The sequence below is a fragment of the Echinops telfairi genome, unplaced genomic scaffold (genome assembly GCF_000313985.2).
Source record: "Echinops telfairi isolate 266 unplaced genomic scaffold, ASM31398v2 ScPeMD7_24;HRSCAF=84, whole genome shotgun sequence".
NCBI classification, from domain to species: domain Eukaryota; kingdom Metazoa; phylum Chordata; class Mammalia; order Afrosoricida; family Tenrecidae; genus Echinops; species Echinops telfairi.
Genome location: NW_022103921.1, coordinates 3,171,867 through 3,196,567, shown reverse-complemented (window position 1 = coordinate 3,196,567; position 24,701 = coordinate 3,171,867). Strand labels below are relative to the sequence as shown.

Sequence of the window (24,701 nt, the reverse complement as noted above, 5' to 3'; positions counted from 1 at the left end):
AGTGAAAAAACCCCAGCTGACTCAGAAAGCTCTGATGGCATCTGTCTTACCTTCATCACAGTAAATACACCCCCCCGCCCCCCCATCGGCTAACTAAATTAGTTTAGGTTTTCTTTCCCTTAACATCAATGCATTGGGAAAGTAAACCCAGTAAACAATTGCAAAAAAAAAAAATTATTCTGTTTAAGAATTTTCAAATCTGTACTCTTCCATTAATTAAATGCGTCAGACAATTTTACCAAAAGCAATGACTTTACATAGTAAGCCCAGATATTGCAGAATCGTTTAAGATCACTGCAAATCAGGTTTATGTTAAATAATTGCAGATTATTCCTCTACATAGATCCTTGTCTGAATGTTTTAATATGTGAGTATGTTTTTTAAAGGATCTGAATTAACATTTCCAAGACTCAAAAAATGAAGTTTATGACACCTCTAAATAGTCGCTGGTTTGTTGCCAACCACATTATCAAAAGCACTGGTTACTAAGTAAAAAAAGAGTTTAAGACTAAATTACAGTAAACATGAAAGCTCCACAGTTTAAACCCAATATAAATCAACCATATCCAATTATCAACTTAAAACAAAAAGATTAACTCCTGAAAGCTGAAAGCAAGATTTTTTTTTTTTAAACATCACCAATGGGCATTTATACCTTGTTTCTCTCCTTTTATAGTTAGGGACTCTTGCTTTCACCTTAACCAGAAGTTCAAGTCCATAACAGGTGGCAGCTTGGGTAAGAGACCATGCACGGCATTTGATTGCTTCAAAACAGCAGGAACACACAGGCTGAGTGAGTGGTCAAACAGGACTTGCTGTTCTCAAAAATTAGGGATAATGGTGAAAGCATTATCATCCATGTCTAAAGTTCTTCCTCCAACCCTGGCTTCTGAGGCAGATAATAAACACGTCAATTACTGGTGGATGAAGTCGAAGTTTTTGTTTTGTTTTTTAACTTATCTGTTTAGTCAATAACCAAGTTTGTGTGTTTTTTTAAGTTACTTATTTTGTCAGGTCCACCGATGAAAAGCATTTGGCTTGTACTTTAAAACCTATTCTCCCACATAAAGAATATGAAAATATGTTTGTGGAGGACAATGATGTAGGCTCAGATCACATGGCACCTCTTTTAAAGTCTTCCAGCGTGTATGCATCATACCAAAGTTTCTGGATCCACGACGCACCATTTTCCAAAGGACTATTGGTGGGCAGCTGACATGCCACCATTAGAGGATGTTCTTCACTGTAGACTGTAGCTGTCAGCGGGTGGCACCAGGGGCACAGGGAAAAGACAGGGAATTGGGATTGTTAAGGAGAATTCTAAAACCATTTAGGAAATCATGCATCTGCATTGACAGTCCATGTGGGAGTGACTTTGACGACTGCAGTGACTGAGACATGGTTGCTTTAGAAGCATCAGGATGAAGAGGCGTGTGGTTCCGAGCCTTTGCTGTTACTCTCGTGTGGTTGCCATCTGGTGGTGCTTCATATTGAACGTGGGGACAAAGGTGCCGCAAGCAGCTGAACTTAAAAATTAAATTCTTTTGTCTGAAGGTTGGCTGTTGGGTCAAAATTGTAAGTACCTCCTTGTGTTGCTTCCGGAATGAGGCTTGGGTCTTCATCAATCTATGAAAAGGGGGGGGGAAATCCTTATTATGTCATGATACGATGTATTCTGGGATAAGCAGAGCTCATTTTTAACCTCAGAAGAGAATTTTGTAGGAATGTTTTAATCACATAAACATGTTTAGCGTTAGGTAAATCGGAAAATAGTAAGTTTATTAAGAAACTTAACAACTTAAAATTTTAACACACACACTTTAAAACTGCCATTTTGCTTTCAGTTTTATACCTTATAATGCTGTTTCTGACATAGTAATTAAGAGAACAGTTTAATAGAGCACATACAGCAATTATTTTTTGTACTTAAGATTTTTTAAGTAACTGGGAAAATTTAAGCTCAAGGGCATCAGATAGAATGATATAAATTTTACTCGTACTGATGACAATAGGAAAATTCTTCACACCATGTTTTTATACTTACATCATCACCAGAGAAATACTGATCTATGATTTCAAAAGCTAATTTATAAATGTCTTCATTTTCGTGTTGCTGCAAAACTTCAATTTTTTCCAAACCTGATAAAATAAACAAAATAGCTGAGCAGGTAACAGTCAACACTATGTTCGTTTTACTTAAAGCAAATGCAAGGGGATTGGAACACCTTCCTTCTCCCCATCCACCAAAAATGAGTAAGGGCCCTATGCGTTATAGTCACAGTGAAACTGGACACGCTTTTCAGAACAGTAATCATACTATGCCTCCATTTACAGTTCCAGTATCACCCCAGGGATACATACAGATCTCTACATTTATATCTGACCTTACTAAGAAATATTGCTCCGTGAAATATCCATTTGGCTTGGTGACGGTCAAACAGTAATTTAATGGCAGTTTGGCATTCTTCAGGGACTCATTGTGTTGGCTTTTCAATGTTCTTTGAATGTTACGCACTAAAAGAAGCCTGGAGAGGCAAGACCAGGGCTGTGCAGCAGACAGGGGAAGATGTGTCCCTGCAGGGCTCATAGGACAGGCCTTGCTGTCCTCAAGACTAAGCAGCTGCATTGTTGTGATGGAAAAATATTCCTCAGGGCAACTTTACCAGCCCTTTTCTCACCAATATAATTTCCCATTTCCTAAAATGTCTAATTAAGTCCTGTGTCCTTTGAGAAAACCTATCAAGATGGAATCCCCCAAACAGCTACTATGACCCTATGAGTTGACCCTTAGCTTAAATTGAAGACTCCCTCTGAAGTCACTGTTTTGATGGGACGCTACTCCCTGGGTGATACGGATAAATTCCAAAACTCATCCCCAATTTTGGTTTTTCCCACAACATTATTTTCATTAGCGTTGATTTTGCTTGTAAAAAGCTGATGGAAAGACCAGCTCTTTGAGACAGCTGGCCACCATGCAACACGTGGGCACCCACTGACTAGGCCAAAAGCCTGCTGGGGCCGGGCTGCTCACTTGAAATGGAAAATGCTGAGCGAGCCCAATTTCTGTAGCGCTCACACAACTGTCATTCTAGGATGTTCTTCCACCCGTTTTTAGACTTCAGTCACAAATTCTTCTTTCACTGAGGTTGATGGGTTTCCCTTTCTTGGCCCATTTTTGAGGTCTTCTCTACATTTTTTAAGATGCTTGATCCATTGAAAAACTGGGTTATGTAGGGGAACATTCCTATAAACTTGATGCGAAACTTCAGTGATTTGCGAAGATGCCCACATGAGTTTTGTTCAAAAGTTTACCTCAACCTTAAAAAGTATAACTTTGACTTTAAATTTGTTTTTTTCTCATGGCACAAAAAGTGTCCCTTTTTTTTTTGCCAAGGCACCTTACTGAAACCAAGACAAGTAGACTGCTTTAGGCATGTTCTGTTTGGGAAAATAACTGGTGTAATGATTAATTGCAACCGTAGTAGCAATACTTTCAGACTTAAATAAAGAACCAAGGAGTAACAATTCTACCAGTTATTCAAACTTTCGAGGTTGTCATGAACCTGATTACAATGGTAATTTTATATACCCTAAAAAAGTAAAATGTCTCTTAAATCGGAATGACCACTGAGCCAACAGTAAGAAGATCTGGGTTTTTAAGTTTGCTTCTATCAATAACAACTCTCGTGACCCTTGGACAATACACTTATAATATCTCTGGCATAATTTCTTCTCATTATTAAGAAAACTCTTTATAACCTCCTCCCTGGAGGATCGACAGCGGAGAAGTGGGTGAGGGGAGACACCAGATGGTGTAAGATTACAAAATAATAATAATTTATAAATTATCAAGGATTCGGGGGTAGGGGGAAGCGGGGAGGGAGGGGAAAAATGAGGAGCTGATACCGAGGGCTCAAGTAGCTAGCAGGTGTTTTGAGAATGATGATGGCAACATGTGTACAGGTACGCTTGACACAATTGATGTATGCATGGATTGTGATAAGAGCTGTCTGAGCCCCTAATAAAATGATTAAAAAAAAAAAAAGAAGAGCCTTTAGGTCTGAATATTCAATGATGCTACAGTATTTGCTTTCTTCTGAAAAATAAAAAACAAAAAAAGGGGCATAATAGTCCAAATTGCCAAAAAATAAATAAAAAATAAAATATGAGATGAGAGTAAACTGCTCTACGGCCTGGTCAAGTGAGTGCATATTGAATTACCATCCAACCTCACCACCATCAAGTCAACTACAACTCATATCTCTGCTGCAGGGCAGAGAAGGTTTCTAAGGCCATCAGTCTTTACAGGAGTTGACAGCGCAGCTTTCTCTCACAGAGCAGTGGGTGGATTCAAACTGCTGATCTTGCGGTTGCCAGCCCAACACTACCCCACTGCATCTCCGGGGAAGCATGACAAAGAAGTGCTTCCTGTGGAGAAGTTTGAGAAAGGCTGGGTAAAACAAAGATTATGAGCCCCTTTATTGTAGAGGTCCTGAAAATTTTCACTTTGCTCTCAAGCACGGTGACTTTAGAGGGGTATTCATATTTGATCAGACACCAGTGTGAATACGGAGGAATAAAGAATAACAATATAATGTGATAACGTAACAGTATTTCATAGTTACAGTGTTTAGCTAGTTATCTTTGTTGGCTCCGCTCTTACCTCCGCATTCTTCTATTATTTCAGCTATTGTGCTTGCTTCATCACCAGCCATTATCAGGATGTTTTTTAGGCCATCTAGAACCACTTGAACAACTTGAGAATCTTTTACAGACAGTAAGTTACAGAATGGTGGTATCACATTCTGCTGTACAAGGTATTCAACCTAGACAAGAGGAGAAATATTTTTATTTGTAGAATTATCATTTCCCCCAAAAGAACACAGTGAAGAGTTTAGAAACCACCTGAAACTCTTTATCAAGTAAAGGTAGTATACTTTCCAATCTTAACAATCAATCATTAACAGCTAACTTTTTAAACACACCTGATCTTTTCTGCCACTTATTGTTAAGTTGCTAATTGCCCAAGCAGCTTCTTTTTGGGTTCCAAAGTCCCCCTAGAGGTTGAGAAAGAAAGGAAAAAATAAAATTTTCACCCCAAGTGTTAGTTTTAGTACATTAATAAACACGAGGAACTCATAACTAACCTTAGCAAGCTGATGAATAATCATGGGGATTAATCCAGCATCTATTACTGCTTGAACCTGTTGCTGATTGCCTGCTGTTATATTGGAAAGGAACCAAACTGCTTCCTGTAATTGAACAAAATACAGGGCACCTTTATTGGGATACTTTTTATTTTCAATGCTTTTATATTTTTGAATTTAACATACTTTACATATGCAGAATGGAAAATGCACATAAAAGTGATTCAGCTATGAAGAATTTTCTAACTTTAAAAGGTATAAGGCAACTTCTACTCATAATATTTGAGCCCCATTGACCTAGTATCTCTCCATTTAACAACATATATGCCCATAATATGTTAGAAACAATTCTAGGCACTGGAGATACAGCAGTAAACAAAACTGATAAAACTCCCTGTTCATGGAGTTGACATTTCTATGCATTAGCTCCCTGTAAAAGACAGGTGGCTAGAAATAAATGTTAAGACTGGCTTTTCTATTACTTTGAAAAAAACACTTCTAATGAAAGTCAATTATTTTTAAAATTTACCTTTAAGATACTGCCATTCAATGATTTCACAGAAATCAAGCATCTAATGTCATAAATGGAATTCCAAGTAAAAATATATGTAATATTTGCTAATTCAACACCTTTACAATTCATTGACAGTGATCGTGTTTACTGTGTTGTGTAATAATCACCACTATCATGTCTAACGTATTCCCACCACCATTAACAGAAACTCAATGCCCTCTAAGCAAACATCCCCCACTCCCCCTCTCTCTGGTCCCGAGTGACCACTAATAAACCTCAGTCTCTATGGATGTGCCAATTTCAGGGAGTGGGATTATCCTTTGGTGACTGACTTATTTCACTCAGCACATTTTCACGATTCACTCATATTATTAGCATGTATTGGCACTTCATTTCTCTTGGCTCTGTAATATCTCACTATATGTTGTAGAGTGGCATTGTTTATCCATTCAGTGGCTGGCAGACATGTTGTACATCTCCATGTTTTGCCTATTATGAATAGTTCTGAAATTCTGGTATATGTATTTCTTGTAAAACCTAGCTTTTAAAAATTTGTGGGGAAATTATTAAATTCGATTTTCCATAAACTTTTAACTTTAATTACATAGTAGAAACACAATTACATGTTATTCTGGGTGTACAAACTATTCCAATATTTACTTCAATCATAGAGGAAAATATCAAATTACCTAAGATGTAACTTTTCTTCCAATTAGTTCAAGGATCTAAAGGTAAATATACTGAAGTATTCCATAAATAAAAGTTAGAGTATAAGTAACTTGCTACTATTAACTATAAGAACTATGAATTAACAAATAGTACTATAGCTGTAATAGGTTTGTTTGCATTTTTCCCAATTTTTAAAATTTTAATAAATCATTTTTTGGGGGGTTGTTACTGCTCTTATAACATTCCATACATCAATTGTATCAAGCATACTTGTACATATGTTGCCATCATCATTTCCAAAATATTTTCTTTCTACTTGTGCCCTTGGTATCAGTTCTTTTTACAACCCCCCCATCCCACCCCGCTCCTGAACCCTTGATAAATTCTCTTCATATTTTACACCATACGCTCTTTCTTCTCCCTTCACCCACGTGTCATGCCCCTGCGGTGAGGGATGTTGTACGTCAATCACTGCAATCAGTTCCCCCGCTTTATCCACCCTTTTCCTCCACCTTTCTCCTACCCTCACGGCATTGTTACTCTCAGTATTTTCCCAAATTTCTACAACTGTAAAAAAACCTGACATACCTAATCTAAGATTAAAACAGACTTATTAAAAAGCCAAACAAACAGATTTATTGGCGGGAATGGAGGGAAAAAATGTACAAATGTGCTTGACACATAGATTATGTATGGATGGATAAGAGGTGTATGAGCCCCCAATAAAATGATTTTAAAAGAAAAAAACAAACCCGCCCCAGATTTATAGTAATTCTAGTGTCAAATGTGTATCTTCCTCCTCCTCCTCCTCCTCAACTGAAAGAGCTAACTGTAAGTTCATTTTGCCATCTGGTGTGGTAAAAAGTTAGTAACAGGCAACTATGTGTTAGGAGCACTGGGTGTTAACCCAAATGTAAATAATCTGAAGGTTTGAAAATTTCAAACGAATGTGGAGCCCACCTACCTCGCCCCCCTCCAGGGACTCATTGTGGTTACAACCATGCAAGGAACACAAATGCTCAAGGTGAAAGTGTTTGAAAAAGTAACTATTAGCTGAAACTAAGTAGGTATCTATGCTAACTAAAGCAGGTATTTATGTTAACATTTAAATTGTTTCAAACTATAAATACACTTATCTATAAAAACCGTCTCTACTATTAACTTTCTCTAGTAAAAATATGAGATTATAGGGTCTGAAAATTTCTAGGTTTCCTCTCTTCATCTGAATAGTCCTATCTATAAAATGTGATTGCTGTTCTATAGGACTTCAATTTTAATATGACAGTCAAGCAATTATATAAATAAAGTTATGATAAACTAAGAAACCTCACCGCCATTGAGTTGATTCTGACAGAGCAACCTATAAACAGGGCAGGGTAAAACTGCCCCCGTGGGTTTCCGGGACTGCAACTTTTTACAGGAGTAGAAAGCCGCATCACCTTCCTCCCCCAGCAGTGGTTTCAAAACGCTGACAGTGAGGTTAGCAGGGCACCTTGTAACTCACTATCTCACCAGATGGCCCGTCACACGGAACAAGCCTGGGTCTTGGGGGAAAACACTGCTATTGCCCAGCAGTGCAGATAGCAGCAGTGAACGGTCCTTATTTTTAAAGTTTTAGGCTTCTTTAATGCAGGGGTTGTAGACTAACTCTATCAACTAAAACAGTCCTAGCCCACTCCTGTAGAGTGGCTGAGGGGTAAAGAAAGGGAAGGGGAAATAAAAGGAATTAACCCTCAATCCCTTCACTTCCAAAATAAATTGGATAGCAAAAAATTTACTAATGAAGGCACAGAGTGTCAAGGGCTTCTTGGGCTGTGGTAGTATCAGCAGGTCCAGGGGGACAAAAAAATAAAAAACTTTTCAAAAAATCCACCAAAATTCCAACTCATGGTCAGCCTGTAAGGAGCGGGGTACAGAACCTTTTTACCTGCCCAGAGCCATATGGACATTTACAACGTCGTTCATGGGCTCCACTGGTCAAACGTTTCATTAACTCACCTCCAATGCGATGGATTGAACAGCCTCTCTGTGGGGTGAGGTGGGTGATGTTAGCTGATATTGATGAATTCGAAGGCCTTATGGCCATAAGGAGCCCTGGAGGCAGAACGGTTAGGCACTGGGCTATGATTTTCAAGGTCGCAGTCTGAAACCACCAGCCTGGTCCGCGTGACAACATGGAGCTTTCTACACCCTACAGAGTTACAGCTTTGGAAACTCACAGGGGCAGTTCTACGACGTCCTGTAGGCTCGTCATGAGCTGGCATTGACTTGATGGCAGCGTCTGGATTTTTGATGGCCTGTAAGGTGCCTGGTAGCGTGGTGGTTATGCATTAGGCTGCTAACCACAAGGTCAACAGTTCCAAATCACTCGCCAGTGCGTGGGAGAAAGACGAGGCTTTCGACGTCCATTAAGAGTTATATCCTCAGAAACCCACAGGGGCAGTTCTGCCCTGTCCTATAGGGTCACTAGGAGTCAGAATCAACTCCCTGGCACAGTGAAAGTTATGATAAAGAAGAGGAAACAATCTATTTTTAAAATTTTATTGACATATAATTCGCATACCACATAATTCAATGTTTTAAATATGACAAAAACATTTGTACAATTACCACAATCTCTTTTAGATCATTCTTATACCCATTATTATTATTAGTCATCCACCTATTGTCCCGCCAATCTCCCCTGCCACGACCCTAAGAAACTCAGTCGTTTTGCTGTCTCTATAGATTTATCTATCATGGATTTCATATACAGAAAACTATACAAAAGTCACCTCCAACAATAGCAAAACACTGAAAACCTCAATCTAAAAGAATCAGAAAAACGATAAAAACATGAACAAATTTAAAATGGGTCAAAAGGGGTAAAATGGTAAAATTTAACTACATCTGCATTAATTTACTTTGATACATTCTGTCTGAGGCTATTCACAACCCTGGTCCAAGGGAATTCATGTGGGAAACAGAAAGATTTCTCCCAAGTTGTATCCCCCAATATATCCCAAACTTAGCTGCTTGCTACCTGTGGCAAATGACTACACACTTGGAGGTCAACAGAAGTAGGTCAGGGGTTATTCTCCCTAGAGCAAGCAGACACCACTGTTTATATCCCACCACAAGTAGGGCCTACTCCTGATAAGGACAGTAGTAGATTGTTTCCCTGAAGGAGAGCCCAGGGAAGTCAAGCCCACCCAAGGGTGACCAAGGTTAGGCCACCACCATGAATCTAGGGTCCGCCCATCTTGTCACATGTATACCTCTAGTCGCTCCCCTTCCTATGTGCACACCCATAGCTCATCCCCTTCCTGTCACGCTTATGCCTATTGTACATCCCCTTCCTATGATGGGTATGCTTATTGTACTGCCCCTTCCTGTGACGTGCGGGTTACCTGTAATCATGCCCCACTAAGTGGTTATAAGCCTTGGTTAGCAATGAACGTCGCTCTTGCCCCTGAGCGCTCTCTCCACGTGGACCACCAAGCGGAGCTGACGTGAGCATGCTACCATGAAATGTGCCTGACTCCATTATTTCAACCTCTCTTCTATGTTCTCTGTGACTTTACTATAATCTTTACTTATTATTGCCGTACAATTGTGCCTACCGGACCCGTGATGATTTGTTGGGGGCTCTTTCCCCCCACAAATTCAATGGAGGCTTAATCCCCATGGGGACTCTGCAAATGGATTTAGGGGTTCACTGTCATTTACTGTCTTTTGCAAACTAGGTGCTCAGAATTTAAGCTCAAATACAACTCTCTCCTGTGATCTTGGATTTTATTATTTACAATCCTTGGATCACCCAGGCTAGTGTCCTTCCGTATGGGCTTATCTGACACCTCACTGAGATGGCTGCTTGTATTAAGACAAGCTTTAAGACCCCAGAGACTATTCTTTCTAGTAGCTGGGCACCATAAGTTTTCTTCACCACATTTTGCTATAGCACCCATATCTTTATAGACCCCTTCATGTATCGATCAGGGCCATATCATAAGAATTGATTGCCTTCAGTTAGAGCTTATGGTTAAGTGTGAGCTCAAAATCCAGAAATGGTGAATTTTGCTGGAAATGGGGATGATAGCATTTCAGGGAAATAAAAGGTATTCAACTAATATTTGACCGCCACTTTTATGAAAGTTGCCATGCTACATAACAGCAATAAAACACCAAAGTAAAATAACTAAATTAGAGTATTTGGAGTATTTGAAATACTGAGTGTGAGAAAAGACCGTGAGCGAACGCTGGACAGGAAAGGTAGGGAAGAGAGCGTGAAGAACCTTTATACACAAAGGAATTTACTCTTTATTCTAATGACACGAAGAGAACTTTAAATAAGAGATGAGTATGATACGTATTTTTCAAAGGATAGGGGGAACAATTAAATGAAAATTGCTTTCCCCCAAAGTAATCTGCTAGGAGAATCTGCCAGAAAATCAGATGATTTATACAATAGAGTTTCTACTCTATTAGTCCCATAGGACTGTTAGTAAAACAATATTACCACCAGGGAGCCAGTTCACACACGTATAGGCTTATTCCAAACAAAACATGTTCAAATAGGTGTTTGTAATGAATGAATGATTGAAGACAAGTTCTCTCAGTTATATATCTGTTGTGTCATTAAGGTGTCTTCCAAAAAAAAAAAAAAAGATCTAATCAAAACTTGTGGCTTCTAAGGATCTATCTACTGGCCAATTAAATTCAAGGCAGAGAGAGGTGAGCTCCTAAGATAATGGTGACTGTTTTTGCAATTCCAAAGAAAGTAATCGCAATGGGAATTTTAAGAAAATAGAAACTGTCTTAGGAGAAAAGGGCTGGGAAAGTTGCACTGAGGTCATGGCAGGGCCTTTGCCTCATTCTTGAGGGCAGCAGGGCTGTCCTCTGGGAGTTCTGTTGGGAAGCTTGACCCCCTCTACGTACAGCTCTCATCTTGCCCCTTTGGGCTCTTTTTTGTTCCTCAAACTCAGAGAACATTTGACAGAAACAGGGTTTGAGTCTCTTGAGGATGCCTAACCTGTCCATTGATATGTTATAAATCGAAAATGACTCCAACCCATGGTACTTTCAGTCACCTCACAGGTACGTTAAAGCTGAACACTGAGTAAGGAAGACCAGAGAAGAATCAATGCATTTGAATTGTAGTGCTGGCAAAGAATATTGATAGTACCACGGACTGCCAAAAGCACAGAGAAAATCTGAAAGAATAGTTGATGCTCCTTAGAGGCAAGACTTCATCTTACATGCTTTGGACACGCTGTCAGGGAAGACCAGCCCCTGGAGAAGGACATCATGCCTGGTAAAAGTAGAGGGGCACCAAAAAAAGAGGAAGGCTCTTGACAAGATGGGTTGACACAGTGGTTCTAACAACAAACTTAAACATAACAAAAATTGTGAGGACGGTGCAGGACCAGGCAATCTGGTGTACACAGAGCCGCTTTGAGTCAGGACCGACTGACCAGCACCTAACGACAACTACAAATGCAGAATTCTTTGGGGAAGGGTTAAAAAGTTGGAAGCACTCCCTTTAGAAGCGTACAGATCCAGATGGAGAATATGTTGAGGAACAATGGCTTTACATTTTCATATTTTTGCTAAATAAAAGCTTCTGTGATGTTGTAGTAATTCTTTTGGACAAAACATTATTTTCTTAATTTTTTTTTTAGCACCGAGTAACTTACCGTTTCCCCGAAAGTAAGACATCCCCCGAAAATAAGACCTACTTACAGTTTTGCCTCTCGCTGAAATAGAAGGCATCCCCATGAAAATAAGACCTCCCCGAAAATAAGGCCCCCTGAAGCTACCCGAACTCTGGACTCCGGACCGTAGCGGCAGGCGCCGCCAACGCAGCTCACTGTTGGCTACAGTGCAGCCAGAGCAGCTAGGAAGTACGAGGTCTCTTTTAATAAAACAATAAACAATAAATGTGTACCATATTCTTCATGGAAAAATAAGACATCTCCTGAAAATAAGACCTAGCGCATCTTTGGGAGCAAAAATTAATATAAGACACTGTCTTATTTTCGGGGAAACAGGGTAGTTGTCCCTTCTGCTTCTCGGACAAAAAATACACAGAACTCTTCTATCTGAAGATCTATCCCTTTGTGTGCAAATGTTTCCCCCCAGTTGAGCTAATTACTTTAAAATATATTCTATTGTACTCTTGTATCTTAATCTGACACCTTTATGCCTATTTGTTTATTAAAGACACTAGTCATTTAAGTGGTGGATTTTGTATGCACTTTGACCTCACCATAAACCAAACTCACTGTCAAGTTGAGTCAATTGTGACTCATACCAACCCTATGAGGCATAGTAGAACTGCCCCTTAAGGTCTCAGATCTTTGTAGCAGCAGAAAGCTTCACCTTTCTCCCACATACCAGCTGGTGGATTTGAACTGCTGACCTTGTAGTTAGCAGCCCAACTTGCAGATACATTACGCCACCAGGGCTCCTTATACTTTGACTTAGTGGCTATCATTTACTGACTGTTGGCATTATTAGGTCTATTTAAGTAATAATACAAAAGACAAGACATTTTTCACTCTGTGATGACAAAGGAAGCACTTTGCACCTCGAAACACCCCAAACGATTGCAGACGTGACTTGCAGTAACTGTCATCTCAGTCTGCACTGGTTTTGAAGAATGACGCACAGTGAAGCAAGCAGAGTAGACACAAGGGGGCAGGTAAAAGCATGAGGAGGACTTGGCGAGCCTTACCTTGTTTATCTTCTCTTTGGGGTGTGATAAGAGGTTTGGGAAGTGTGACAGGACGTCACAGTTGAGAACCACTTGGGTCTGCTCATCAGTGCCGGTCACTATGTTGCCCACTGCTCTGAGTGCTGCAGTCTAGGATGGGGACACAATGTTTTCTGTAAGTTCATTGTTTTTTGTAAGATGAAATGGGTTCTCTATTTTTCATTATCTAGAGAAAATGCAAAAATGTATAAGGGTGGAAAAGCAGCATTCATTTTCTCCTTATACAAAGCATTAAGGAAAACTTGGCGCAATTCTGAATTTTAAATAAGTTACTTGTGGAAGATATTTTAAAAACCATATAAGCAACTGACAGTAACAAAAGGGCCCCCAAAAAGTGGGTGAAAAAAATTAAAACAAAAAAAATGTAAAGGCTCATTTTCAACAGGTATTTCAATCAATTACTACAATTGTATCTCCTCAAAAAACCATTTCATCTTATCAGTGTTTTATCTGGCTTTAGATGCTGGCTGAAAATAAGTTAATTGCCGTTCAAATCACTCTGTTCTGCTCGTGGAATCACAGATAAGGCTCTGGCTCTGAGTCACAGGAGCTGGGTGTAGGTAGCTTGTGGGACCTTCTGTGATTCTTCAGTACCTTATCTCTGGATGGACACAGCACACTGACTTATCTATTGACTGTTCTACCCAACCTTTGAGATCTGAAAGAACAAAGACCACTTTCTCTTTTGAATGAGCATCTTATCACAAAGCACCATGCCTGGGACACAGTCGTCCTGATAAGATATTTACTGAATAAACAGTCCTAGCTACACTGTAGCTACACGCTATTAGGTCACTTAATTTGAGGATTGTTTTGCGACAAAAATATTTCTAAAATAAATATAAAATACATTGTAAAGTGAAAGAATCAACCTTGTTACGTTCTTATATTTAAAAAAAAATCAATTTATTGGGGGTTCATACAACTCTTATCACAATCCATACATACTTCAATTGTGTAAAGCACGTTTGTTCATTCATTGCCCTCATCATTCTCAAAACATTTGCTCTCCATTTAAACCCTTGGCATCAGCTCATTTCCCCCTCTCCCACATTCTTATTATTTTTACTTTGGGATTTTACAGACTGGAAATAGTTTTCTTTATTAATGGAGAAGACACCATACAAGGTAATAACTTTTTTGGAATTTCACAAGGGACGTTAAAAAAGCAACAACAACGAAAACATGTACCATGTTTTGCCATTCCATAAAATAACATGAAAAAAGGCACTACAGACAATGCCAGAATAAAGGCATTCTACTCCCCAAAGGGGATCCTTGATGGTGTAGTGGTTACTCACCAGTCTGCCAACCAAAAGGTAGACAGTTTGAAACCACCCCAGCTGTTCCTGGGGAGAAAAAGATGGGACTTTCTACTCCTGTAAAGAGTTACAGTCTCGCTTGAGGGCAATGTAACCACACGGAGCAAGGCATAAACTGAGTGGGCTACAGGGACTGCCCCAGTCAGACTCAAACTGACCCCCCTCCCTAGAAGTATGTGCTACAGAAGACAACATTGAACCTACAGTTTGGGGAGAGCGGCTGGCCTGCCGTGTCCACATGGAAGCAAATCAAGAATGAAAAAGAGAGAGTGAAGGTCTAGACCCCATATTGGCACACCAAGCCCAGAGGACAATGTCTCTGCATGGATCTGCTAAGGCACAGAGAAGACTGTAGGGCCATGTGGTAGTTACATAATGTGTTGTCAATTTAAGACTTATGAGTGAAGAGGTGGAGGTTAGCCTGTCAATCAGGTCGCAGCTCGATGACCTCCTTTGGAAGGGCTACTAAGGAGATAAACAGCTCAGGGGAGGCGGGACACTCCCTCCCTCCCTAGGAGACATTCCTGCTGACAAGTCACGTGGAGCTACATTAGTGCCCTGGAGCTGGAGGCACCACCTTAGAGACCCCTGCCAGCGTTGAGATGCTTACACGGCCACTGGATCCACAAGACTTTCAATCCACTGGCCTGTGATCTCTCTGCATTCGGTGTCATTGCATGTGTTTTGTAAGTCTGAAGAGGAATTTATAGATTGGTATTGGACATAAGGGCTAATATCTGACTTATGGACTTGATCTGGACTGGGCTGGGATGTTTTCTCAATATGCAATTGCTCTTTTATATAAAGCTTTTTCTTGTACTCATGAATGTCTATGAATTTATTTCTCTAGTCAATCTCTTAACACAAGCTGACAACAGCTTGAAACATGGTGACCTCTTGCTGGAGCATCCTGCGACAGAGAACAATATTGGAGACACATGGCAGGGAGTGAGTCCAGTCTGAACCCCCTACAGTGGGGTGAACCAAGAAGGGAACATAACAGATCAACAACGGAATCACAGCCAAGCCACAAAGGCCCCGAGTAGCCCCCCCAAATAAGACTTCAGGCTAGGAGGGACAGTTCTCAGAATGCCCCAAGACTAGTGTGGAGATAGCCATAAAGAGGTCAAAGGACAGACCTGGAATTGTCTGTATTTTTTCGGTCTTTTTGCTAGTTATGATTATTTTTCTTTACATATATATTTTTCTATTCTTTTCTCTTTTAATTCAATTTTTTGTTTTCTTTTTACATTGTCTATGTTATTGTTGTTTTGTTTACCTATATAAGAGAGAAATGGGAAGCAAGCCCGAGGAGAAAGCAACGGGACTGAAGGTTCTAGAGGGACGTTAGGGGAAGAAGAGGCAGGGGAAGGGAGCGGTGAGTAAACAATGCCATCCACAGGGGAACAACCAGGGAATTAAAACCAACAACGAGGAGGACACAGAGATGCTGGGGGTGTTGGAGCAACAGCAGTCTAGCTGAGAGGAATTACTAAGAGGCAGAAGAAGGGCACGCTTGATGCAGGGAAATGAGGAAGGTAAAAGGAAACAGAGGAAAGATCTAGGAAGCAAAGCTACGAACAGAGATATAAACACAGGTGTGCACTTATGTAAATATACTAATTAAAAAAAATAGAGGTATTGGCATAGGTACATATATTTCTATGTCAATACACTGAGGAAGTGGGCGAACTTTGGCCTCTGTTCAAGCCCTCCCTCACACAATAACATTTGGTTCTAAAAACCTGGCATTCTGTGATGCTCGCCCTCCCTGCACAATCGCTGAAAACAAAAAGGGTACACAAGCAAATGTGAAGAAAGCTGATGGTGCCCAGCTATCCAAAGAAACAGTGTCTGGGGTCTTAAAGGCTTGAGACGAAATAAGCAGCAATCTAGCAGAGAAGCAACAGCCCCCACAGAAAGCAGCACACCAGCCTGTGCGATCATGAGGTGTTGACCAGATCAGGTAACAGGCATCGGCAGACCCCAAACAAACAAACAAAACATATTTTTGAGAATGAGGGGGGTTGAAGAAGAGACCCAAAATCCATCTGTAGAAATTGGGACATCCTCTCACAGAAGGGTCTTACAAGGAAGGGATAAATCAAGCAGGGTGAAGTATAGCACAGGTGAAACATACAACATTCCTCTGGTTCCTTGAGGCTTCCTCACCACCCACTAGCATGACCCCAATCCTGTCTTTCACTACAGGCTAGGCCAGAGCATGTACACAGGTAAAGATAAGAGTTCATAACACATGGAATCCAGGTCAAATAAACCCTTCAGGAACAGAAATGGTAGTAACGATACCAGGAGGGTAATAGGGAGGTGGGGAAAGGAGGGGGGAAGAAACCGCTGGGGGAGACAGCGGTCAGTGTAAGATATGAAAATAATAATAATTTATAATTTATCAAGGGGTCAGCAGGGTAGGTGTGGGGAAGAAAGGGTAAAAAGGGGAGCTGATACCAAGGGCTCAAACAGAATGCTAATGTGTAGAAAATAATAATGGCAACATATGTATAAATATGCTTGATACAATTATGTATGGATTGTTATAAAAGCTGTAAGAACCCCCAATAAAATGATCTTAAAAAAATTAAAGTATAGAGTACACACACACACACACACACAGCTATAGTCTCAAAAACCCATGGAGCAGTTCTATTGTATCCAATAGGGTCACTATGAGTCAACATTGACTCGAGGCAGTGAGTACTCCCAAGAAGACATGCATACACTCGTTTAAGTGAATGTATATGTGCAGAGTCACATTACATTGCCCTCAATATTTTTAACTTAAGTGAGAGCTGGAGAAGAGTTCATAATAGGCAGTGTGCAGTCCTGAAATTCAAGTATAAAGCAGTGAAAGTAGAATAGAAAATTATATGAGGAGCTGATACCAAGGGCTCAAGAAAATGTTTTGAAAATGATGATGGCAACAAATGTACAAATGTGCTTGACACAATGGATGAATATGTGAATTGTGTTAAGAGCTGTATAAGCTCCCAACAAAATGATTTTGAAAAAATAATAATATGGTCAAAAAAATAGAAAATTAGGAACAGAAAAGAGATTTGATTGAGTTTGATTTTAGACGTTCAACAAAAATAACTAAAAAAGGGTGGAGAGGAAAATGATAAAATTATGACACAACATTGATCATTTCTAATGCTGAGTGAGGGTACACGGTGTTTCATTATATTATTCTTTCAAATTTTTTATATGATTGAAAATTTTCATAGTAAAGTATTAAAAGAGGATTTTAAGAATATAGTAGGCTACTGTGTATACTGAAATTAAATAATAATTCAATCAATATTTATGGGAATCCAACGATGATAAGTGCTATTTTGGCACAGAAATAAAGATGAAAAGATTCTCGTGAAACGCTGAATCCAGTCACCATAATAAGAAACTAGCAATCCCAATAATAGTTAATTGAAAAACTGATATATATATATATATATAAAATAGAAATTACAAAAATAGAAGTGCTATTCCGAAAATTGAAAGAACAGCACTTTCTCTTCTGGAGAAAGTTTCTCAGGAGAAATATTGTCAAATCCTAAAGTTATCTCTCATGTAAAATGATAGGGGAAGCATTCTAGGCATAACTTAAACATTTTTTTGTGTGTGTAGGGAGACACAGATGGACGACGGGACTCTTTGCTAAGAACATTAATATGTATTATTGAGATATAATTCTTAAAAGGAAGGGGCAGGTAGCAAAGTTTCAGAGTTAGGATGCGACCAGATGATAAAAAAAATCTGGAATTGGGATATGGAAAGCACTAAAACATTTTCATACAGGCCAAGAGTGGGCATGCAGTTCCATTTAGAAAGTTATTTTGGCAGAAGTGGGATAAACCTTATCTATCACCCACTGACCCAAATTAGAGTGGGAGGGACACCAAAGTGAGAAGGGCAATTAGGAGATTACTGAAATTATATAGAGAAAAACCATTAAGTCTTGCCCTAAATTACTGGTTTGGATTAAAAAGCGATATAGAAGTAAGAGCTGGAAGGGTCTTGCCCAGAAAGGAAGCAAAAGGAGGGCTCGATGCTTCTAGCTGGGACCACAATGAAAGGGCACATAGGAAAAGGAGCAGGGTCGTGAGCGATGGTGACACACCATTTCAGAAGGTTGAAATGAGAGCGGAATGCTTGAAGGAGTTCTGAGGCTATATCTAAGAGGTCCAAAACAATTAGCCACACGGGTCTGAAACTCAGCTAGAAATACGGGTAAGATAAAGACTAGAAATCAACAAAATGATGTTCAAGGGACTAAGAAGAGCAATTTGGAGGCTATGCACCTACAGACACATTGACGCGTGGCCATGCAAGTTAACTGGTTATAGCAAACTTGAGTATATCTAAGTAGGATAAAGTTTTAAATACTTACTTGTACTTTTACCTCCTGGTGGCTCAGTAAGGGCACAAGAAATGGCACAACTCCTGAATCAATAACCATCTGTATCTGCTCATTACCTCCATCTGTCAGGTAAGACAGCGCCCAAACAGTATCTACAAGAATCTAAAAATGGTAAAGAATAGCCATGTTACATATTTATATTTATAATATAGAATAGAGCTTAAGGGTAACGAAGAGAAGTACCCAAGTTTTATGTTTTAACTTTGTGGCAAAAACATCTGCTTCCCTGATAAAATACTTGGTGCCTTGCTCTAAATGCTTCCCTCAGACTACTCTTCAAAAAAACGAAACACAATAGTCTGTAATAATGTCTCCCCCATCCTTAGCATACATATACCTGAAAGGAGAATTTTAAATCAAGCAGATTAACAATGAGGATGGCAACATGCTCAAATGTGATCGATACAACTGATGTATGGATTAGTATAAGAGCTGTAAAATCCCCCATTAAGATGATACAAATAAGTATATAAAATCAAGCAGAAAAGTAATTCTCTGTACCTCACAAATTTAATAACTAATAACCCGATGGACGATATGCACATTTATGATACACAGAACAAGGCTAGGGCTTCAAGTCTGCTGTTGTTTGGTGCCATAAAGCTGAATCCAACTCAGAGTGATCTCACATGACAGAGAAGAAGCGCTAGGACTCCCTAGGCTGCAGTCTTTATAGCAGCAAATTTCCAGCACTTCCCCTTGCATAGCTGCTCATGAACTCAGTTAGTGGTCATCACGGAACCATGGTGCCAGCAGGGCTCCTTGTTAGAAGACAAAAAGATAATCTATGGAGAACTTCCAGGAAGATGGTGACCGAGTAACAAATACCACAGGGACACCCCAGAAATCAGCACAGCACAGTTACTAAGAGGGAAATTCCATACTGCCGGGTCACAGGAGGAGCTTCATAAAGACAAGTAAGAACAGATCCACTAGGTTTTGAGGGACTGGGGGCTTTTGGCTTACCACAGAAGCTGACTTGGGTTTGACCTTAGACCCACCACTTTGTTGGCTGGAGCCAGGACCACTTGGAGCCAGTGCAGGGGCGTGAACTGAACACAGTCAGCTTGCCACCACCTCGAGGCAGGAATTAAATCCCTCTAGCCTACAGTCAGGAATTGGGGCTCAGTTATATTGTTAATTTTGTTTCCCTCTAGTCTGTCTACTCCCTCACAGTCTCAGCAGGCTTTTTTTCTATCTTTATTTTCTTTTTCTCTTCGTTTTTCTCTCAGACGCCACTGCCAACCTCCAGACAACTTCCCTTAGCCTAGAGCATTTAATTCTGCCCTGCAACCAGCTGGGAGAGCTCCATCTTCTTCACCATAACCTGAGACTTGGGAAAACACACCCACCCTCCACCAGGGCTATCCTGCCCAACTTCTTCCTGTGGAAATTCCATCCGACCAGCCTCTGCAGTGCTTAACACTTCGCTGAGGAAATCCCACAAACATTCATCAGGAAAAATCCTGCCTGCATGGCTGGGGGAGCTCCAATTTGTCCTCTGTGGTCTCACATGACTGAGGGAATTTCCTCCCGCCTGTCATAGTGCCTCACAACCAAAGGCAGCTCGGCCAACACTTGCCAACGTTCCATGCTACTGCGGGAACTTTTGCCCAACCTCCGTAGTGATCAATATGACCAGGGAAATACCGCCCATCACGTGCGATGCTCTAAACCAAAGCAGGCAACCAACCAACCTTCTGTGGCACTCCCAGTGCAGAGGGAACCCCCACAAGCACACTGCAGTGCCCTAAGTTAAGATAGGCTACATCATCACAGCTTGTTGGAAAATCACCCAGTGCAGCACCATCCTCGTGGGTCCACAACAACGCAGTGACCCCTGAGGTCCATCAAACTTGCCGTCGAGAATCAACTAGAGGAAGCAGAGAACCGCACCAGTCACCTGAAGGACAGCCAAGCAGACTTTAACAAACACAAACAAAAATCCAGTAAGATCATCAAAGAAGCTGAAGAAAACCTAAGAGCTATGTCTGATACTAAGAAGAACAACATTAGAATTATTGGATTACTGGAGGAAGACACAACAAAGAAGTCATCTGCAACAATTGTGAGAGAATTCCTGGAGGAAAAGTTATACAGCTTAATGAATGTAAACCAGGAAACCATTACGGAAGCTGAAAGAACACCAGCTAGATGGAATCCCAAGAAGAAGTCACCAAGGCATGTAATAGTTGAACTATCCAACTTTAAGGAAAAGGAGAAAATCATGAGAGCAGCTTGGGAAAAACAAACAATCACATATAAAGGTTCCCAAATAAGAATATACTCAGAGCTAACACCAGACGCTATGAAGAAGAGGAGAGAGAGAAGTAACATATTCCAAAAATTGAAGGAAAACAATGCAAACCAAAGAATACCAAGCCAAATTATCGATCAAGATAGATGTAGAAGTGAGTCTTCCCAGACAAAGAAAACCTCAAAGAATACATTAGAAGAAATCCAGCCTTAGAAAAGTTCCCTGCCGAACCAGTATGGACAGAAGAACAGCACTCACCAAGCATAAATAAGAGACCACCACATAGAACAACCCCACCCAGAGGGCAACAAAGAGAAAACAGACCCCAAGATAGCATTGGCTTAAAGATGGAAAGATATCTAGAATGAACACACAGACAGACACACAAAGACACACACATGCACAACACACTAAGAAAGGGAGGTAGGAAAGCACCCAACACAAAAGGTATATGACATCACAGAGTCCTCAGATGGAGATATTAACCCTGAATATCAAAGGACTGAACTCAAGCATTAGGAGACTGAGGCTAGTAGACTGGCTTAGAAAACACAACCCATCAATGTGCTGCCTACAGGAGACATATTTCAAGACTACAGACAAAATTAGGCTGAGAATCAAAGGCTGGAGAAAAACATACCAAGCACACAGCAATTCAAAAAAAGCAAGGGTTGCAATCCTAATGTCAGATAAAATCGACCTCAAAGGGCAACCATAAAAAGAGCTAAGGAAGGACGCTATATAATGTTCGAGGGAACTGTATACAAAGAACCATTAAGCATTTTAAACATATATTCCCCAAACGAGGGACCCACTGAATACATCAACCAAACGCTCCAAAAGATGAAAAAAGAAATTGCAGCCTCAACAATTATACCAGATGACTTCAATACACTGCTTTCTGTGATAGTTCACAGGGAAAGAAACTCAACAAGGAGGATAGAGATCAAAACACTATAATTACACAATTTGACCTGATAGATATTTACAGAGATCTTCATCCAAATACAAAAAAAATCACATTCTTTACAAGCCCAAATGACACATATTCGAAGATAGACCACATGCTGGGGCATAAGGTGAATCTGCATACATTTAAGCACATTGATACCATACAGACCTCTCTGACCACTGTGCCATACGGCTGGAAATCAACAAAGGAAGATGAAGAAAACGAGAGCAAACAATTGGAAGATGGATAACTCTCATTGCCCCTATTGCAAAACTGTGTACTGCCCCAGATCAGAGATGAAATTAAGAAATTTCTGGAAACCAATGAGAATGAGAAAACGACGTACCAAAACTTATGGGACACAGCAAAGGCAGCTATTAGAGGACGTTTCATAGCAATAACATGCACACCTGAAAAAGGAAGAGAGACTCATGATTGATAAGCTGGCACAAAATTAATAGCAACTAGAGCAGAGTCAACAGGAAAATCCTACTAACAGTAAAAGAAAAAAAAATCAGGGCTGAGATTCAGAACAGGGAAAATAAGAAAACCATGGGAAAAAATTAATGCTGCTAAAAGCTGGTTCTTTGAAAGGATAAACAGAATTGACAGACCGCTGGTAAACCCTAAGCAATGAGAAGAAGGAAAAAATTTCAATAGCAAGGATGAGGGATGAAAGAGGGGACATTACAACAGACTCTAATGAAATCAAAAGGATAATTTACAGTACTACAAAGGACTGTACTCCAATGAATTCAACAACTTGGAAGACATGGACAAATTCTTGGAAAAAATCCCTGCCTAGAATATCTCCAACGGTTGTCAAGAATCTCAACAGATCCATAGCAATGAAAGAAATAGACAAGATTATCAAAGGATTACCAATAAAAAAAATCCCCTGGACCAGATGGAGAATTCTACCAAGCATTCAGGGAAGAACTGACACCAATCCTACACAAACTCTTACAGAACATAAAAAAAGATGGCAAACTCCCGAACTCCTTCTATGAAGCTAGTATAAATAACTCAGATACCAAAACCAGGCAGGGATCTCACAAGAATCGAGAACTACAGACCAATATCCCTAATAAACATTGATGCAAAAATCGTTAACAAAATTCTGGCCAATAGAACATAAAAGTATATAAAATAAATAATTCACCATGACCATGTGGGATTTATACCAGGGATGCACGGATGGTTCAACATACAAAAGACCATAAGTATCAATCACCACATTGACATGAAAAACTATAAGAACCACATGATAGTATCGATAGATGCAGAAAAAGCATTCAACAACATCCAACACCTATTATGGTTTAAGACAATGAAGAAGGAGAAGTGGAAGGAAAATTCCTCAAGATAATACGAGCTATATATGAAAAACCAACAGCCAACGTAGTAGTCAATGGAGAAAAGACGAATATAATCCACTGAAAAGGGAGACCAGACAAAGATGCCCCTTGTCCTCACTCTTATTTAACATCATACTGGGAGGTTTTAGCTAACAGTATAAGGGCAAGAAAAGACATCAAAGGTATTCACCTGGGGAATGAAGTGAAACTATCATTGTTTGCAGATGATATGATTTTATATATGAAAAAATCCCCAAAGCTCCACAAACGGAGTACTGGAAGCAATAGAGTATGGCAGAGTGACAGGATACAAGATCAACACACATAAGTCTATCAGACTGATAAACACATCAGATAAGACCACAGAAGAGGAGACCAAAAAGGTAGTAACCTTCACAATAGCCAAGCACAAATTGAAATATCTAGGGATATACCTGACTAAAAGAACAAAAGATGTATATGAGGAAAACTACAGAACACTATTACAAGAAACCAAGAGTGACCTCAACAAATGGAAGTATATCCCATGCTCGTGAACTGGAAGACTCAATATAGTAAAGATGTCAGTTCTGCCCAAGGCACTATATAAATTTAATGCAATCCCGATACAATTACCCTCATCTTTCTTCAAAGAAATGGAAAAACTGATTAACAACTTCATATGGAGAGGGAAGAAGCCCAGAATTAGCAGAGAACTCCTCAAGAAGAAGGACACAGTGGGAGGGCTTGCTTTACCTGACTTTAGCATCTATTATACAGCCACAGTGTTCTAAACTGCATGGTATTGGTATATAATGACAGATACTCAGAATAATGGAAGAGAACTGAAAACCCGAAATAAAATCGTCAGCAACCAGACAACTGACCTCTGATAAGGTCCCAAAAAATATCCAATGGGAAGCAGATGCCCTCTTCAACAAATGGTGCTGGAAAAAATGGATAGCTACCTGCAGAAAAATGAAGCAAGACCCTTATCTCACTCCATGCACAAGAGTACACTCAAGGTGGATCACAGACCTCGAGGTAAAACCCCAAACTATTAGGGCCATCAATGAGGGAACTGGGACCAACTTGAGAACTTTGGCACAGGGAATACATACGCTATCAGAAATTGGGAAGGACACAAACACAGACAAGGCACAAATTGACAAGTGGGATATATTGAAGATAAGACACCTGTGTACATTGAAAGAATTCACCAAGAGAATAATGTGAGCCCGCGGACTGGGAAAACATCTTTAGCAACGACACATCAGATAAAGCCCTTATTACTGAAATCTACAATACTCTGCTAGC

At 40.0% G+C, this 24,701-nt stretch overlaps 1 protein-coding gene across 1 annotated transcript in view; it reads right to left on the bottom strand.

Moving 5' to 3' along the window:
* Positions 1 to 344: 344 nt before the first annotated feature.
* KPNA3 (karyopherin subunit alpha 3) overlaps positions 345 to 24,701 on the bottom strand; it is a 39,549-nt gene continuing 15,192 nt past the window's right edge. Inside the window, exons 10-16 of the mRNA XM_004714052.2 lie at positions 18,809 to 18,940; positions 13,046 to 13,174; positions 5,148 to 5,252; positions 4,986 to 5,057; positions 4,664 to 4,826; positions 2,045 to 2,139; positions 345 to 1,626 (exon numbers count right to left, since the gene is read on the bottom strand). Coding sequence (XP_004714109.1) covers positions 1,528 to 1,626; positions 2,045 to 2,139; positions 4,664 to 4,826; positions 4,986 to 5,057; positions 5,148 to 5,252; positions 13,046 to 13,174; positions 18,809 to 18,940 — 795 coding nt within the window. The 3' untranslated portion in view covers positions 345 to 1,527. The remainder of the gene's footprint in view (positions 1,627 to 2,044; positions 2,140 to 4,663; positions 4,827 to 4,985; positions 5,058 to 5,147; positions 5,253 to 13,045; positions 13,175 to 18,808; positions 18,941 to 24,701) is intronic.